The sequence below is a fragment of the Leucoraja erinacea genome, unplaced genomic scaffold (assembly GCF_028641065.1).
Source record: "Leucoraja erinacea ecotype New England unplaced genomic scaffold, Leri_hhj_1 Leri_52S, whole genome shotgun sequence".
Classification (NCBI taxonomy): domain Eukaryota; kingdom Metazoa; phylum Chordata; class Chondrichthyes; order Rajiformes; family Rajidae; genus Leucoraja; species Leucoraja erinaceus.
Genome location: NW_026576432.1, coordinates 375,304 through 394,195, shown reverse-complemented (window position 1 = coordinate 394,195; position 18,892 = coordinate 375,304). Strand labels below are relative to the sequence as shown.

Sequence of the window (18,892 nt, the reverse complement as noted above, 5' to 3'; positions counted from 1 at the left end):
CTGCACCTTTTCCAACCTAATGAGGTTGTACTGTACCAGGAACTTTAGTAGTAAAATTATAAAAGGACTGGACAAGTTAGATGCAGGAAAAATGTTCCCACTGGGATAAGCTTTTCCCACTGAGAGTAGGGAAGATTCAAACAAGGGGACATGACTTGAGAATTAAGGGACAGAAGTTTAGGGGTAACATGAGGGGGAACTTCTTTACTCAGAGAGTGGTGGCTGTGTGGAATGAGCTTCCAGTGAAGGTGGTGGAGGCAGGTTCGTTTTTACCATTTAAAAATAAATTGGATAGTTATATGGACGGGAAAGGTATGGAGGGTTATGGTCTGAACGCAGGTGTATGGGACTAGGGGAGAATACGTGTTCGGCACGGACTAGAAGGGTCGAGATGGCCTGTTTCCGTGCTGTAATTGTTATATGGTTATATGGTTACTGTTGGGCGAGTCCAGAACCAGGGGCCGCAGTCTTAGAATAAAGGGGAGGCCATTTAAGACTGAGGTGGGAAAAAACGTTTTCACCCAGAGAGTTGTCAATTTGTGGAATTCTCTGCCACAGAGAGCAATGGAGGCCAAATCACTGGATGGATTTAAGAGAGAGTTAGATCAAGCTCCAGGGGCTGGTGGAGTCAAGGGATATGGGGAGAAGGCAGGCACGGGTTATTGATTGGGGACGATCAGCCATGATCACAATGAATGGCGGTGCTGGCTCGAAGGGCCGAATGGCCTACTCCTGCACCTATTTTCTATATTTCTATGTTTCTCTCCCAATGTCCCCGAGGTAGAAGAATCCCAGTGAATTCTCCAGATGTGGGAGCAGGGCTGGGGGGGACGGGGGGGGAGGGGTGTTACACGGTGGCGCAGCGGTAGAGTTGCTGCTTTACAGTGAATGCAGCGCCGGAGACCCGGGTTCAATCCCAACTACGGGTGCTGTCTGTACGGAGTTTGTACGTTCTCCCCGTGACCTGCGTGGGGTTTTCTCCGAGATCTTCGGTTTCCTCCCACACTCCAAAGACGTGCGGGTTTGTAGGTTTATTGGATTGGTGTAAATGTAAACATTGTCCCCAGTGTGTGTAGGGTGCTGTTAATGTGCGGGGATCGCTGGTCGGCACGGACACGGTGGGCCGAAGGGCCTGTTTCCGCGCTGCATCTGTAAACTAAACTAAACGTTTACTGATAAACATTGACTCACCATTCTCCCTTTCACACCCTGTAGCCCAGGAGGCCCTCTTTGTCCAGGAGCACCCTACATGGCAGACACAAGGGTTGGCATCAACATATTGAATGATCTTACACACAGAGTAGTGGGGGCCTGCAACGTGCTGCCAGGGGTGGTGGTGGCGGTGGAGGCAGATTCGATGGGGGCATTTAAGAGGCGTTTGGACAGGCGCATGGATCTGCAGGGAATCTGCACATGGATCACGTGCAGGAAGATGTGGGTTTCTTGTTTCTTGTTTCTTGGTCCTCCAAAATATTCCAAATGGAATTTAAACTGGAGGGGGTGAAGGGAGGGATTAAGCCAGACAGGGTTATTGGGAAGAAAGAGCTACTTTAAATGTAGTTGCATCTGGTTGGGTAACTATAGTTGGGTGGAGATTATTCCTGCTTTAATTGTGCGGGGGAAGAACGAATTGCTGTACACATCTGTCTTTGTAGCTGGGATCACAAATTGGATCAAATGCCCTCGTCTGCTCCTAATTGGTTTGGGTTTGGTGTAGGTCTTGTAGTCTATGTCGAGCTGACCATTTAACATTTTGTAAAAACAGGTGAAACGGTGAGCTTCACGTGTGTCTTGGCCTTGGTCTTGGCATCATGTTCAGCACAGACATTGTGGGCTGAAGGGCCTGGTCATTCTATATTCTGTTTACAATGAGGGCACTGTAGCAGCAGCTCGGGCTCACAGGAACCATTCCCACCGAGGGCCCACAGCACTGTGGGTTTAAGTCCAGTGTTGGACCTTGAGCAGAGTGGACAGGTGCAACACTGAGGTGCAGCACTCACAGCAAGGCCATGTGTTCACCACCAGACTCACCGGCAGCGAAACACACAGTGCTGGAGGAACTCAGTGGGTCAGGCAGCATCTGTGGAGGGATGATGTTTCACACAGAGTGCTGGAGGAACTCAGCGTGGGTGTGGGGAGTGAGGTTGTACTCACGGGCTGACCCTCTGGGCCGAATGTACCGGAGGTTCCTGGTGATCCCATGTAACCCTGTGGAAACAAACACATGGAGACCAATTACACAGCTGGCAGCCAGCCACCCCCCGACCATCCACACCACCTCACTGTCATTAATCAGACTTTACTGGACTTCACCTTGCATTAAACGTTATTCCCTTTATCCTGTATCTGTACACTGTGGACGGCTCGATTGTAATCATGTGTTGTCTTCCCACTGACTGGTTAGCACGCAACAAAGGCTTTTCACTGTACCTCGGTACTCATGACAATAAACTCAACTCAGAAGGTGCAGAAGCTTGAAAGCAGAAGGTACAGAAGCACCACCAGACCCCGGAACAGCTTCTTCCCCTCTGTGATCAGGCTTCTGAATGGTGCATCCATAAGCCAGGGTTACTGTCCGCTTCACCTCTACCCCATTGAAGACATTGGACGTTGTCTGTGGAACTGATGTGCTACAATGCTGAGAACTATATTCTGTACTCTGTATCTTCCCCTTTGCTCTACCTGTTGTACTGGAGTTTGACGATTGCATTTACATTTAGCATTATCTGATCTGAATGGATAGCGTGCAACAGAAAGCTTTTCACTGTACCTCGGTACACGTGGCAATAAACTAAACTGAAACTCCACTCTCCACATGCAAACGCCACCCAACTGAAGCTACACGAAGGAGAAGTTCATGTTCATAAATGATAGGGGCAGAATTAGGCCATTCGGCCCATCGTCTACTCTGCCATTCAATCATGGCTGATCTATCTCTCCCTCCTAACCCTATTGTCCTGCCTTCTCCCCATAACCCCTGATACCCGCATCAATCCAGAAGGCCGAAGGGCCTGTTCCTGTGCTGGGCCATTTGGACATATATATGGGAGGAAGGTTTCGAGGGATATGGGGCGAATGTCGGCAAATGGGATCGGCCCAGTATGCCATCTTGTCCATGCTGGCATGAACAAGATGGGCCGAAGGGCCTGTTTCCATGCTGTGCCGCTCTATGACTCTACGATGTTGGTCTTGGCATCATGTTCAGCACAGCCATTGTGGGCTGAAGGGCCTGTTTCTGTGTTGTACTGTAATATGTGGCACGTTGGCCAGAAGAGGTGGCCAATCTCCACCTCATCAGGGCATCTGCGCCGATCAGCGGGTTGAATTTGTCGCCTGCAGCCGGGGCTCTAGAACCTGATCCCAGCCGGAGCCGGCAGATCCGTCCCCACAGCCGACTGCCGAGGCCGGTGTTGCGGGCCGGTGTCTCGGCCCCTCGGCGGAACGTTCCGGTACCCTTGGAATCCTCTCAGAGGCCGTGACCGCTGTTGGTCCGGCAACACAGGGCGGCACGGTGGAGCAGCGGGTAGAGCTGCTGTCTCACAACGCCAGACACCCGGGTTCCATCCTAACTATAGGAGCCAATAGACAATTGGTGCAGGAGTAGGCCATTCGGCCCTTCGAGCCAGCACCGCCATTCAATGTGATCATGGCTGATCATCCCCAATCAGTACCCCGTTCCTGCCTTCTCCCCATATCCCTGACTCTGCTATCTTTTTTTTTTTTTGTTTTTTTTTTTTTTTTTTTTTTTTGTTTTTTTTATTAGAAGTTAATACATCACAAAACAGTACAGTGGCACCTAATTTTAGGTGCCAACTATGTAATACCGTAATCCATTCTATGTACAACCTCTAGTTTTATGTTATAAGAAAGAAGTAAGCAGAACAAGAAAAAGAAAGCAATAGAAAGGGGAAAAAGTGGAAAAATAGATGGTAGAGAGTAGAAAAACGTGAAGTGTGTATATAAAAAATAAAAAAAAGGGAGAGAGAAAGAGGAAAGTAGAAATAGAAGAGAAGGCCCCTTAAAAGAGAATTTTTCAAATGTATTTGGAGATGTAGCTCTATCCGCGTCATGAACTGAAATCAGCAATCCTTACGGTACCGCTGCATCACATGATTCCAAAAAGTCGATGAAAGGAGACCAACTCTTTAAGAATTGGTCATATTTATCTATTAGTCGGAGTCTCATTTCTTCAAGGCGTGCTATGTCCATCATATTCCTAATCCACATTTTAACAGTTGGTGTGGTTGTATTTTTCCAAAATTTAAGTATCAATTTCTTTCCAATTATTAACCCATAATTAAAAAAAACATTTTGATCTTTATTTAAATTGGTATCTTCTCCTATTATTCCAAATATAATCCATTCCGTTTTGGGTTCTATTCTTGACTTGAAAATCTGACTCTGCTATCTTTAAGAGCCATATCTAGCTCTCTCTTGAAAGCATCCAGAGAACCGGCCTCCACCGCCCTCTGAGGCAGAGAAGACAGCAGAGTCTGGGATGTCAGGACTTTTATATGAAGAAAGACTGGATAGACTCGGCTTGTACTTGCTGGAATTTAGAAGATTGAGGGGGGATCTTGTAGAAACTTGCAAAATTCTTAAGGGGTTGGGCAGGCTAGATGCAGGAAGATTGTTCCCGATGTTGGGGATGTCCAGAACAAGGGGTCACAGTTTAAGGATAAAGGGGAAATCTTTTAGGACCGAGATGAGAAAAGCATTTTTCACACAGAGAGTGGTGAGTCTGTGGAATTCTCTGCCACAGAAGGTAGTTGAGGCCACAGTTCATTGGCTATATTTAAGAGGGAGTTAGATGTGGCCCTTGTGGCTAAAGGGATCAGGGGGTATGGAGAGAAGGCAGGTACGGGATACTGAGTTGGATGATCAGCCATGATCATATTGAATGGCGGTGCTGGCTCGAAGGGCCGAATGGCCTACTCCTGCACCGATTTTCTATGTTTCTATGATATGGGGAGAAGGCAGGAACGGGGTACTGATTGGGGATGATCAGCCATGATCATATTGAATGGCGGTGCTGGCTCGAAGGGCCGAATGGCCTACTCCTGCACCTATTGTCTATTGTCTTTCACAGAGAGAAGTGTGGAGGCCACTCACAGCCACCGATCCGGATGAGTAATTCCAACAAACTCGTGTTCAACACTGAATGATCACGTTTAGACACGGGACCCTCTGGAATGAGATCGGGAGCTGGAGCATTTCCAGCAAGTGAGGGAACTTTAACAGTTTCAACATCTGATCACAATTTTCAAGCAAGCATTTGGCATTTAATTTGACCGTGACTACAACAAAGAGAATCACACACTGCTAATTGATGGAAAGTTGTGTGAGCCAGTTACCAGGAGGTTATTGCCAACAAAGGTCTGGTGTTGGGTCTGGAGAATGTTAGTTTGTGTGTTTACAGGAGGGAATCTACAAAAAGAGAGATTTTCAGTTTAGTTTCGATATACAGCTCAGAAACAGAGCCCTTCCCCCGGCCCACTGAGTCCGTGCCGACCAGCGATCCCCACGACACTAACACTCTCCTGCACACACCAGGGACAAGTTACATTTATACCAGGGCAATTAACCTACAAACCTGGAGTGTGGGAGGAAACCGAAGATCTCAGAGAAAACCCAGGTGGGTCACGGGGAGAATGTGCAAACTCCGTACAGACAGCACCCGTAGTCGGGATCGAACCTGGGTCTCTGCGCCACCGTGCCGATCTCCGAGAGATGGAGAGAGAAGGTCAGCACAGCAGTAACCTGTGGGCAGGTTGGCTAGCAGGACCATGGAGCGTGTGCGTGGGCTGAAGGGCCTGTTTCCGTGACTCTATGACTATACAAATAGGGATGTGATGTTGAGGCTCTATAAGGCGCTGGTCAGGCCACATTTGGAGCATTGTGAGCAATTCTGGGCCCCGTATCTGAGGAAGGATGTGCTGGTTCTAGAGAGGGTCCAGAGGAGGTTTACAAGAATGATCCCAGGAATGAGTGGGTTAACATATGATGAGCGTTTGTCGGCACTGGGCCTGTACTCGCTGAAGTTTAGAAGGATGAGGGGACACCTCATTGAAACGTACAGAATAGTGAAAGGCCTGGATAGAGTGGATGTGGAGAGGATGTTTGCACTAGTGGGAGAGTCTAGGACCAGAGGGCACAGCCTCAGAATTAAAGGATGTTCCTTTAGGAAGGAGATGAGGAGGAATTTCTTTAATCAGTGGGTGGTGAATCTATGGAATTCTATGTCACAGACGGCTGTGGAGGCCACAAGTCAGTTGATATATTTAAGGCAGAGATAGATAGATTGTTGATCAGTATGGGTGTCAGGGGTTATGGGGAGAAGGCAGGAGAATGGGGTTAGGAGGGAGAGATAGATCAGCCGTGATTGAATAGTAGACTGGATGGGCCGAATTCTCCTCCTGTGACTTTGAACACAAGCTGGCAGCTTACCACGGATCCCTTCTCGCCAGGTAGCCCCAAAGGTCCAGGATCTCCTCGATCTCCCTGCAATGGAAAGCGGCACATTAACCAGCGACTTGCCAGAGTCCCTGCAAATCTCTCCAAGTCTCTGCCTCAATCTACTGCACAGCAATTATGCAATGTAGCAATGAAATGCCTACACTTCCATCTTCTCAACGTTAACTCCACATAGTGTTGCCAACTTCCTCGCTCCCAAATAAGGGACAAAAGGCCAAAATACGGGACAAATTCCCCACGGCGAGTCGTTGAGCGACTGGGCCGTGACTGGGTGAATGATGAGTTGGCCCCGGGTGCTGGACTACACACAAAGCCCAGCCGGCGGGGCCAGCTGAGGAGTTTTGGCCCGGGGGCCGCGTGACATCGTGAGCAAAGTCCGGCGCCCCGTCCAACTCGTGAACCGATGATCGGCCGTGAGACGGAGCGGTGGTGGTGGTGTCGGCGGTGATGCAGCGAAGGTCCGAAGGTCGGACAGCTGGCCGGGCTGCCGACCGACCGACGGGGCCACGGGCGAGGCGCTGCTGCTGCTGCTGCTGCTGCACTCCATGGGCTGCACTACGTCGGGACGGGTGAGGCGGGGGCCGGACCCGACAGTCCCCTCGACCCGAGTAGTAGCGGTCAAATACGGGACAAGGGCGGTCCCGTACGGGACAAACTGATTTAGCCCAATATACGGATGTCCCGGCTAATACGGGACAGTGGCAACACTAACCACCACTGTGAGTTGTTGTCTGACACACTGGCCAATGCATGGAACACCAAGCATATGGACAATGTGTAGGCTCGGCCTACTTCTCATTCACACACACCTGTGAACACACAGCATTCGTTGGGTTAACAGCTTCAAACCTTGTACAGCACAGAAACAGGCCCTTCGGCCCATCATGCCCATCCATGCTGATTTATTTGAATCCCACTTCCCCACATTTGGTCATTATCCCTCTATACTTCGCCCATTTTACTGGTGGTCTAAATGTCTGTGAAACACAGTGGTTGTGTCTAGACTCCACCACCTCCTCTGGCAGCCAGTATCAACCACACTCTGTGTTAAAAACATAACCCTCCCATCACCTTTAACTCTATCATTTATATCAGGATAAAATTCCATCACCTATCCAAGTCACCCTGCACCCTCATATCATACTCATCGCAGCCCACCCAGCTTTGTGTCATCGGCAAACTTGGAGATGTTACATTTAATTCCATCGTCTAAATCGTTAATATATATTGTAAATAACTGGGGTCCCAGCACCGAGCCTGCGGTACCCCACTAGTCACTGCCTACCGTTCTGAAAAGGTCCCGTTAATTCCTACTCTTTGCTTCCTGTCTGCCAACCAGTTCTCTATCCATGCCAATACCCTACCCCCAATACCATGTGCTGTAATATTGCACACTAATGTCTTGTGTGGGACCTTGTCAAAGGCTTTTGGAAAGTCCAGATACACCACACACATTGGCTCTCCCTTATCCATTGTACTTGTTACTTCAAACATGATTTCCCCATCATAAATCCATGCTGACTTTGACTTGCTTACTTTCACAACACGATAGGAAAGGTTAGGGGGGGATATGGACTAAAGATGGGCAACTGGGACTAGCTTAGATGGGGCATCTTGGTCAGTATGGGTGAGTTGGGCCGAAGGGTCTGTGTCTGTGCTGTGGGACTGGAGCAGACCACCCCCATTTAGTCATGTGTTGATTTACCGATGACTCTGTGGGTCTGCGAGTCTTCACTTTGTTCTGTAACGAGTCAAGGGCGACTCGCTGCTGTGGGCAAATGTCACCACTGCACTCTTTAGTTTAGTTTAGAGATACAGCGTGGAAACAGGCCCTTCGGCCCACCGCGCCAATCCGCACCAACCAGCGATCCCCGACCATTAACGTTATCCTGCATCTACTAAGGACAATTTACATTTACACCAAAGACAATTAACCTACAAACCTACACGTCTTTGGAGTGTGGGAGGAAACCGGAGCACCCGGAGAAAACCCACGCAGGTCACGGGGAGAACGTGCAAACTCCGTACAGACAGCACTCGTAGTCGGGATGGAACCCAGGTCTCCGGTGCTGCATTTGCTGGTAGGGCAGCAACTCTACCGTGACCACTGTTGAAGGGGCATTTAGCCCGGCATGGGAACTGCAGGGGCTGCAGGAAATGAACAAAGGTGCAGACAGGGCTGCAAGGTGGTGCAGCGGGTAGAGCTGCTGCCTCACAGCGCCAGAGACCCGGGTTCTATCCTGACTACGGGCGCTGTCTGTACAGAGTTTTGCGTTCTCCTTGCGACTGCATGGGTTTTCTCCGGGTGCTCCGGTTTCCTATACACTACAAAGATTCACAGGTTTGCAGATAGACAATAGACAATAGGTGCAGGAGTAGGCCATTCCAGAGATAAATTGGCTTCTGTAAATTGTCCCTAGTGTGTAGGCTAGAACTAGTGTCCAGCTGCTCGCTGGTTGGCATGGGCTCGGTGGGTCGAGGGGGCCTGTCTCTCCAAAACTACAACGAGATGGGGAGAGTTGAAGCCGGCCGGGCCATGGTGGGCTGAAGGGCCTGTTCCTGTGCTACACAGTTCTCCATGAGAAAGTGATGCCAATAAGAGTTGCTGTCATCCTGTGGCAGGCACCACACATGGCAGGCACATGTTGAGTGGTTTACACAGTGGGTGGTGGGCGCGTGGAACGCGCTGCCAGGGGTGGGGGTGGAGGCAGCTACCATAGTGGTGTTTGGACAGGCACGTGGACATGCAGGGAACGGAGAGATACAGATAACGTGCAGGCAGTGGGGAATTGGTCTGGGCATCGTGTACCGCATGGACATTGTGGGCCGAAGGGCCTGTTCTATCTTCTATATTCTATCACCTTTATTTCACTGACTACTGTGTCCCTTACTGGTTAACTTTCACTCATTTATGTAAATCTTACCCACCATGTAAGAACTGGAGGTGGTTTCCATAACCTGAGCAAGGTCAGCAGCTCAGTCGGTATGGACAAGATGGACCGAAGGGCCTGTTACTGAGCTGTATGACTCTATGACCATGTGGGCTTTCCCCGGGTGCTCCGGTTTCCTCCCATATCCCAAAGGCGTGCGGGGTGGAGGGGTTAACGGGCCCCCAGTGTGTAGGTGGGGGATGGACTGTGGGGGGGGGATGGGAGTGTGGGGTGGATGTGTTGCAGGGAAGATGAGTGTGGGAACGTTGTGTCAGCATAGATTGGAAGCGTTGGCCAGACTTGCTGGTGGTACCCACTGCAGCAGCGAGACTCTGCAACCTTCTGGAGTTTGAAGAAGAGTCCTGACCCAAAACGTCACCTTTCCATGTTCTCCACAGATGCTGCCTGACCCGCTGAGTTACTCCAGCACTGTGTGAAACGTCACCTATCCATGTTCTCCGCAGATGCTGCCTGACCCACTCACTTATAGTGCAGCAGCATCTATGGAGTTAAGGAAATAAGCAACGTTTCGGGCCGAAATCCTTCTGGAAATAGGTAACGTTTCGGGCCGAAACCCATAAGGGTTTCGGCCCGAAACGTTGTCTATTTCCTTAGCTCCATAGGTGCTGCCTGACCCGCTGAGTTACTCCAGCACTCTGTTAAACGTCACCTATCCATGTTCTCCGCAGATGCTGCCTGACCCTCTGAGTTACTCCAGCACTCTGTGAAACGTCACCTATCCATGTTCTCCACAGATGCTGCCTGACCCGCTGAGTTACTCCAGCACTCTGTGAAACGTCACCTATCCATGTTCTCCACAGGTGCTGCCTGACCCGCTGAGTTACTCCAGCACACTGCGCCCTTTTTGTTTGTAAGCCAGCATCTGCAGTTGCTTGTGTCCACCAAGTGTTTGGAACATATTGCATCGATGGAGAACTATCCGACAAACGAACTGAGAGGAAGTTTAATAGCTTTACCTTTTCTCCGAGAATGCCAGGAGGTCCCTTCTGTCCCGGCAGCCCTTCGGGGCCCTGTGAACAGAGAGACATGTCATACGGAGCGGTGCAGACACGTGAGAATCACAGCCTTTCCAGGCAGCAACCTGTCGGCTGCTGTTTGCTCAGTTACGTGACCTGCCCCACCGACATCGGACCCAGCTCTACCTTCATAGGTTCTAGGTGTACAATTAGGCCATTCGGCCCATCGAGCCCTTCAATCACGGCTACTCTATCTTTCCCTCTCAATCCCCTTCTCCCCATAACCCCTGACACCCGCACTAATCAACAATCTACCTATCTCTGCCTTAAAAATACTCACTGACTTGTGACCTCCACAGCCGTCTGTGGCAAAGAATCCCACAGATTCACCACCCTCTGGCTAAAGAAATTCCTCCTCATCTCCTTCATAAAGGAACATCCTTTAATTCTGAGGCTGTGACCTCTGGTCCTAGACTCTCCCACAGGGCTGCCTTTCATTGACGGTGTGGATCGCCTGCTTTCCGTCAGCTAGAGTTCCCCCAACGACATTCCCATGAAAGGTGGCAGGGAAACTTTACATGGATGTTACGGGAGTCGTGGGCCTGAGCTACAGGGAGACGTTGAGGCAGGCTGGGACTTTATACCATGGAGCGCAGGAGGATGAGGGTTGATCTTATAGAGGTGTATAAAATCATCAGGGGAATTGAGCAGAGCGAATAGAAAAGGGCAGCGCGGTGGTGCAGCGGGTAGAGCTGCTGCCTCACAGCGTCAGAGACCCGGGTTCCATCCTGACTGTGGGTGCTGTCTGTACGGAGTTTGCACGTTCTCCCCGTGACTGTGTTGGCTTTTTCCGGGTGCTCCGGTTTCCTCCCACACTCCAAAGCCGTGCAGGTTTGTAGGTTAATTGTCTTCTGTAAAGATTGTAAATTGTCCCCAGTGTGTGTGGGATAGTGTTAGTGTGTGTGTGTGTGTGTTTGTGTGTGTGTGTGTTGTGTGTGATGTGTGTGTGTGTGTGTGTGTGTGTGTGTGTGTGTGTGTGTGTGTGTGTGTGTGTGTGTGTGTGTCGGATAGTGTTAGTGTGTGTGGGATAGTGTTAGTGTGTGTGTGTGTGTGTCGGATAGTGTTAGTGTGTGTGTGTGTATGTGGGGGATAGTGTTAGTGTGTGTAGGATAGTGCTAGTGTGTGTAGGATAGTGTTAGTGTGTGTAGGATAGTGCTAGTGTGTGTAGGATAGTGTTAGTGTGTGTAGGATAGCTCAGATAACGCTGGACAGAAATATAATCAACTCAAATGTACAATGGCGAATAAAATTGACTTTGACTTTGAGCAAAGGGGAAGATACAGAGAGCAGAATATAGTTCTCAGCATTGTAGCAAAAAAGTCCAATGACTGGCTTATACAACAAGGGCCCAGAAGACACTTAGACAGGTGTATGGATAGGAAAGATTTAGAGGGATACGGACAAAATGTGGGCAGATGGGGCTAGTGTTGGTTAGCATGCAGAATTGGGCCGAAGGGCCTGTTTCCACGCTGTATGTCTCCATGACTCTATGAGATTGGCATCATGTGGACACAGATATTGTGGGCCAAAGGGCCTGTTCCTGTGCTGTACTGTTCTATGTTGGAACGATACAGAGTGCAGAATATAGTTCTCAACATTGTAGAGCATCAGTTCCAGAGACAAAGTCCAATGTCCGCAATGGGGTAGAGGTGAATGGGACAGTAGGGGGGCCCGTGGCAGGACTGCTGTGGTGACTGTCCTGTCTTGATGCTGTCGATCTCACAGCTTAGTTCCCACCAACATCATCAATAGACTCACTTTGTAAAATATTCCTCCCGGGCAGATTAAAACCATGCGTGTGCCCGTATTACTTCACTCCAGATTTGCATTTACAAAAGGTTTACATGAAGCCTGTTGCAAGCACCTATACCTGACGCTGACTGATGTTCAAGGGACGACACGCCTCTGCCGTGTTGAATCAGCAAAGCGTGTTTGTGCGTGTTCTCCCCGTGCACCTGTATGTTACACGCAATCATTCCTGCCCTCTGGCTTCACAAGACACCCCCCCCCCAATCACTGCCAAGTCTGCCTGCCCTGTTAACCCTGCGACTCCTGATTCAGCAAAGCACCAGTCAGTGGTGAATATACACCACCCCCACCCCACCCCCTCCCCCACCCCCCCCACCCCCCCACCCCCCCCCCTCTCCCCCACCCACCCCCACCCCCACCCACCCCTCTCCCCCACCCCCACCCCCCACACCCACCCCACCCCACCCCCCACTCCCCCCCTCCACCCCCACCTCACACCCCCCACCCACCCCCCTCCATCCCCCACCCACCCCACCCCCCATCACCCACCCCCACCCCACCGTCACAATTCATTGCACTGAAAACACAGCGGCCAAATTTCAACTCGGCAAGGCCAGCAGCATCATCAAGGACCAGTCTCACCCCGGTCACTCCCCCTTCTCCCCTCTCCCATCGGGCAAGAGGTACAGAAGTGTGAAAACCAACGCACACCTCCAGATTCAGGGACAGTTTCTTCCCGGCTGTTATCAGGCAACTGAACCGTCCTCTCACCAACTAGAGAGTTGGTGACCTCCCAGCTACCTAATTGGAGACCCTCGGACTATCCTTGATCGGACTTTACCTTGCACTCAACATTATTCCCTTTATCCTGTATCTGTACACTGTGGACGGCTCGATTGTAAAACAGATTAAATGTCCACAGTGTACAGATACAGGGCAAAGAGAATAATGTTTAATGCAAGATCAAGTCCAGTAGAGTGCGAGTGTCTCCAGTGAGGTAGATGGGTGGTCAGGACCGCTCTCTAGTTGGTGAGAGGACGGTTCAGCCGGGAACATATTTTCCAGCACATACTTCAGTCGGCAGGGAACGCTTTCAACGCTTACATTTAAATCAAAACATAATTTGCTGCGCACCTCACAGCAAAACGTCAGACCACACCTACCAGCTCTCCGATCTTCCCAATGTTGCCCACGTCTCCCTGCTCGCCCTGTGGGACACAACCATCACATAAAGATCCCAGCAAACATCAGCCACAGTACAGGGACAGGCTGGGCCGGGGCTCCGTGAAGCACAGGCAGTCGCGGGGGGAGAATGGAGCGGCTGGGCTTGTACACTCTGGAGTTTAGAAGGATGAGAGGGAATCTTATTGAAACATATAAGATTACTAAGGGATTGGACACGCTAGAGGCAGGAAACATGTTCCCGTTGTTGGGGGAGTCCAGAACCAGGGGCCACAGTTTAAGAATAAGGAGTAAGCCATTTAGAACGGAGACGAGGAAACACTTTTTCACCCAGAGAGTTGCGAATCTGTGGAATTCTCTGCCTCAGAGGGCGGTGGAGGCAGGTTCGCTGGATACTGTCAAGAGAGAGCTAGATAGGGCTCTTAAAGATAGCGGAGTCAGGGGATATGGGGAGAAGGCAGGAACGTGGTACTGATTGTGGATGATCAGCCATGATCACATTGAATGACGGTGCTGGCTCGAAGGGCCGAATGGCCTACTCCTGCACCTATTGTCTATTGTCTATTGACCTGACAGAGGCCGGCAGAATTGAGAGGGGGCGATGGTGACAAACCTTTACCCCAAAAGAAGTGGGTTTGATGTGGGGAAATGTCACAGAATGGGGAAAGGCCTGGATAGAGTGGATGTGGAGAGGATGTTTCCACTAGTGGGAGAGTCTAGGACCAGAGGGCACAGCCTCAGAATTAAAGGACGTTCTTTTAGGAAGGAGAAGAGGAGGAATTTCTTTAGTCAGAGGGTGGTGAATCTGTGGAATTCATTGCCACAGACGGCTGTGGAGGCCACAAGTCAGTGGATATATTTAAGGCAGAGATAGATAGATTCTTGATTAGTGCGGGTGTCAGGGGTTATGGGGAGAAGGCAGGAGAATGGGGTTAGATCGGGCATGATTGAATGGCGGAGTAGACTCGATGGGCCAAATGGCCTAAATCTGCTCCAATCACTTATGAATTGATGAACTCATGAGCAGCGCCTCGCCTGTGGCCCCGTCGGTCGGTCGGCAGCCCGGCCAGCTGTCTGACCTTCAGACCTTCGCTTAAAGCCGACACCACCACCACCCCTCCTTCTCACGGCCGATCATCGGTTCATGAGTTGGACGGGGCGCCGGACTTTGCACGCGACGTCACGCGGCCCCCGGGCCAAAACTCCTCAGCTGGCCCCGCCGGCTGGGCTTTGTGTACAGTCCAGCACCCGGGGCCAACTCATCATTCACCCAGTCACGGCCCAGTCGCTCAACGAATTGCCGTGGGGAATTTGTCCCGTATTTTGACCTTTTGTCCCTGATTTGGGAGCGAGAAAGATGGCGACTCTACTTGGGGCAGATCAGCCGTGATGATGGTGGGGGAGGGGCCGACTGGAGGGGCCGAGTGGTCTGTTTCCTGCTATTATGTTACGTTCTTGAAACCGACTGTTACCTTAATGCCTTCAACCCCGTCCTCTCCGGCGTAGCCTTTCCGACCTGGCCTGCCCTAAAACATAGAAGTCGTATTTAGTGAGGCAGTGAGACTACGTCAGTGTCAAACAGTCACACAGTGATACAGTGTGGAAACTCGCCCTTAGGCCCAACTTGCCCACACTGGCCAACAATGTCCCAGCTACACTAGTCCCACCTGCCTGCGTTTGGCCCATTTCCCTCCAAACCTGTCCTATCCATGTACCTGTCTGTTTCTGAAATGTTGGGATAGTCCCAGCCTCAACTACCTCCTCTGGCAGCTTGTTCCATACACCCACCACCCTTTGTGTGAAAAAGATACCCCTCAGATTCCTATTAAATCTTTCCCCCTTCAACTTGAACCTATGATCACACACGATGCAAGATTGACTGAACAGAGATAGTGGACCCTAAATCCTTAACCCAAATGGGCCAATCTGATACCAAAATGCCTGATGATTTTCTCCATGTCCTGGACCCAGGCATTGTCGAGTCATAGCTCACACTCCAAGATGGCAGCCATCCCAGGGGTGGTGGCCTGGTGAAGTAAATCTACAAACACATATTTCCACACAATTAAATCTACTCCTACACCAACATTTCTTACTTTATCTATAAATGGTTTCACCTTGCACTAAACGTCATTCCCTTATCTGGTTGGTTAATTCCCGGGATGGCGGGACTGTCATATCTTGAGAGAATGGAGCGGCTGGGCTTGTATACTCTGGGATTTAGAAGGATGAGAGGGAATCTTATTGAAACATAAGATTATTACGTGTTTGGACACGCTAGAGGCAGGAAACATGTTCCTGATGATGGGGAAGTCCAGAACCAGGGGCCACAGTTTAAGAATAAGGAGTAAGCCATTTAGAACGGAGATGAGGAAACACTTTTTCACACAGAGAGTTGTGAGTCTGTGGAATTCTCTGCTTCAGAAGGCGGTGGAGGCCAGTTCTCTGGATACTTTCAAGAGAGAGCTAGATACAGCTCTTAAAGATAGCGGAGTCACGGGATATGGGGGAGAAGGCAGGAACGGGGTACTGATTGGGGATGATCAGCCATAATCCGAGGGCCGAATGGCCTACTCCTGCCCCGATTGTCTATCCTGTATCTGTACACTGTGGACAGCTCGATTGTAATATAGAAACATAGAAACATAGAAATTATGTGCAGGAGTAGGCCATTCGGCCCTTCGAGCCTGCACCGCCATTCAATATGATCATGGCTGATCATCCAACTCAGTATCCCGTACCTGCCTTCTCTCCATACCCTCTGATCCCCTTAGCCACAAGGGCCACATCTAACTCCCTCTTAAATATAGCCAATGAACTGGCCTCAACTACCCTCTGTGGCAGAGAGTTCCAGAGATTCACCACTCTCTGTGTGAAAAAAGTTCTTCTCATCTCGGTTTTAAAGGATTTCCCCCTTATCCTTAAGCTGTGACCCCTTGTCCTGGACTTCCCCAACATCGGGAACAATCTTCCTGCATCTAGCCTGTCCAACCCCTTAAGAATTTTGTAAGTTTCTATAAGACCCCCCTCAATCTTCTAAATTCTAGAGAGTATAAACCAAGTTTATCCAGTCTTTCTTCATAAGACAGTCCTGACATCCCAGGAATCAGTCTGGTGAACCTTCTCTGCACTCGCCCTATGGCAATAATGTCCTTCCTCAGATTAGGAGACCAAAACTGTACGCAATACTCCAGGTGTGGTCTCACCAAGACCCTGTACAACTGCAGTAGAACCTCCCTGCTCCTATACTCAAATCCTTTTGCAATGAAAGCCAACATACCATTCGCTTTCTTTACTGCCTGCTGCACCTGCATGCCTACCTTCAATGACTGGTGTACCATGACACCCAGGTCTCGCTGCATCTCTCCCTTTCCCAATCGGCCACCATTTAGATAATAGTCTGCTTTCCCGTTTTTGCCACCAAAATGGATAACCTCACATTTATCCACATTATACTGCATCTGCCAAACATTTGCCCACTCACCCAGCCTATCCAAGTCACCTTGCAGTCTCCTAGCATCCTCCTCACAGCTAACACTGCCCCCCAGCATAGTGTCATCCGCAAACTTGGAGATATTAAACATAGAAACATAGAAATTAGGTGCAGGAGTAGGCCATTCGGCCCTTCGACTTCAATTCCCTCGTCCTGATCATTAATATTTCCTCATCATGACAATCATGTCAATCATGTATTGTCTTTCCGCTGACTGGTTAGCACGCAACAAAAGCTTTTCACTGTACCTCGATACACGGGACAATAAACTCAACTGAACTGGAGTTGCAGAGATTCATACAGCACGGAATTAGGCCCTTCGGCCCATCTTGCCCACACCGACCAACATGTCCCATCTACACTAGTCCCACCTGCCCGCATTTGGCCCATGTAAATCTGTCCTATCCACAAACCTGTCCAAATATCTCTTAAACGTTGACCCGACACGTTTTTTGAAAGGACAAAGAAATCGGACGCAAAATTTTAATTACGTGACGGAAAAGCAAAATAATTGCTGATGTCAGAACTCTGAAAATGTTGGCAAAACTCTACAGGTCAGGCAGCATCCGGGGGGAGAGAAACGGACCAGGTTCCAGGTTCCCTTTCTCCCTGCACAGACAAAGATGCTGCGTGCCCCCCCTGAGTCCTTTGTGCTTTGTGGTGCGGGTTTAGATGGTTAGGTTTAACACTTACAACAGGCCCCAGGTTCCCCGCTGGCCCAAGTGGTCCTTCAGTTCCCTGTGGTACAAACACAAACACATGGTTCACTTACTATTCACAAACACTGACCGAGACACTACATTTAGACAACATTCGGCTTGTTGTGGCTGATAAATCAGACCAATTCTCTAAAGCAAAATGGTCTCCTTTCACTGAATTTCTTCAACAATAGAAGAACCCAAATTTTAAACCGATGCTTATGATGGGTGGGCGGGGGGGGATAGTGGGACATATCTCCGTTTTTCTCGCACATATATCGCGCACTTCTTTGGCAGTTCAGGGGCTTTTCTTGTCTTCTGAATGAGATCTTCTGAGATGAGAAGAAACTTTTTCACACAGAGAGTGGTGAATCTCTGGAACTCTCTGCCGCAGAGGGTAGTCGAGGCCAGTTCATTGGCTATATTTAAGAGGGAGTTAGATGTGGCCCTTGTGGCTAAGGGGATCAGGGGGTATGGAGAGAAGGCAGGTACGGGATACTGCGTTGGATGATCAGACATGATCATATTGAATGGCGGTGCAGGCTCGAAGGGCCGAATGGCCTACTCCTGCACCTAATTTCTATGTTTCTATGTTTCTCTCTTTTTTCTATCTCTCTTCTTTTTCTTTATTCTTTTCTTTTTACTTTTTCTCCCGTATCAATTTATCAATTTATAAAAGGTTAAAAATGAAGCTGTGAGAAAATTGTATCATTGTTATGCCGATTGCTTTATTCTTGTACAATTGCTTCTAATAAAATAAACGCCTAGAGATGAGCGGCATCGTGGTGCAGCGGGTAGAGCCGTTGCCTCACAGCTCCGGGGGCCCCGGTTCGATCCCGACCTCTGGTGCTGTCTGCACGTTCACCCTGTGACCGCGTGGGTTTCCTCCGGGTGCTCAGGTTTCCTCCCACATCCCAAAAACGTGCGGGGGGCGGGTGGATGGGTTAGCGGGCGGCTGTAAATTGCCCCCTAGAGTGCGAGTGAGGGGGTGGACTGTGGGGGAGTTGATGGGAGTGTGGGGAGAGTGAGAGGGGACCAGTGTAGATGGGTGGTTGATGGCCAGCATGGGTCGATGGGTCGAAGGGCCAGTTACTGTGCTGTATTTGCCTCCGTGAAGGGTAAAGGTTGAGATGTGAACGATACAATAATCAACAGGTTGCCCAGTGTTCCGACCCCGAGATAGGCACAGAGTGCTGGAGTAACTCAGCGGGTCAGGCAGCATCTGTGGAGAACATTGATAGGTGACGTTTCACAGAGTGCTGGAGTAACTCAGAGGGTCAGGCAGCATCTGTGGAGAACATTGATAGGTGACGTTTCACAGAGTGCTGG

At 50.0% G+C, this 18,892-nt stretch overlaps 1 protein-coding gene across 1 annotated transcript in view; it reads right to left on the bottom strand.

The window, feature by feature from the left end:
* LOC129694054 (collagen alpha-1(XXIV) chain-like) overlaps positions 1–18,892 on the bottom strand; it is a 173,158-nt gene that overhangs the window by 53,628 nt on the left and 100,638 nt on the right. Inside the window, exons 22-28 of the mRNA XM_055630779.1 lie at positions 17,559–17,603; positions 14,845–14,898; positions 13,354–13,398; positions 10,382–10,435; positions 6,448–6,501; positions 2,155–2,208; positions 1,192–1,245 (exon numbers count right to left, since the gene is read on the bottom strand). Of these exons, the coding sequence (XP_055486754.1) occupies positions 1,192–1,245; positions 2,155–2,208; positions 6,448–6,501; positions 10,382–10,435; positions 13,354–13,398; positions 14,845–14,898; positions 17,559–17,603 (360 nt within the window). The remainder of the gene's footprint in view (positions 1–1,191; positions 1,246–2,154; positions 2,209–6,447; positions 6,502–10,381; positions 10,436–13,353; positions 13,399–14,844; positions 14,899–17,558; positions 17,604–18,892) is intronic.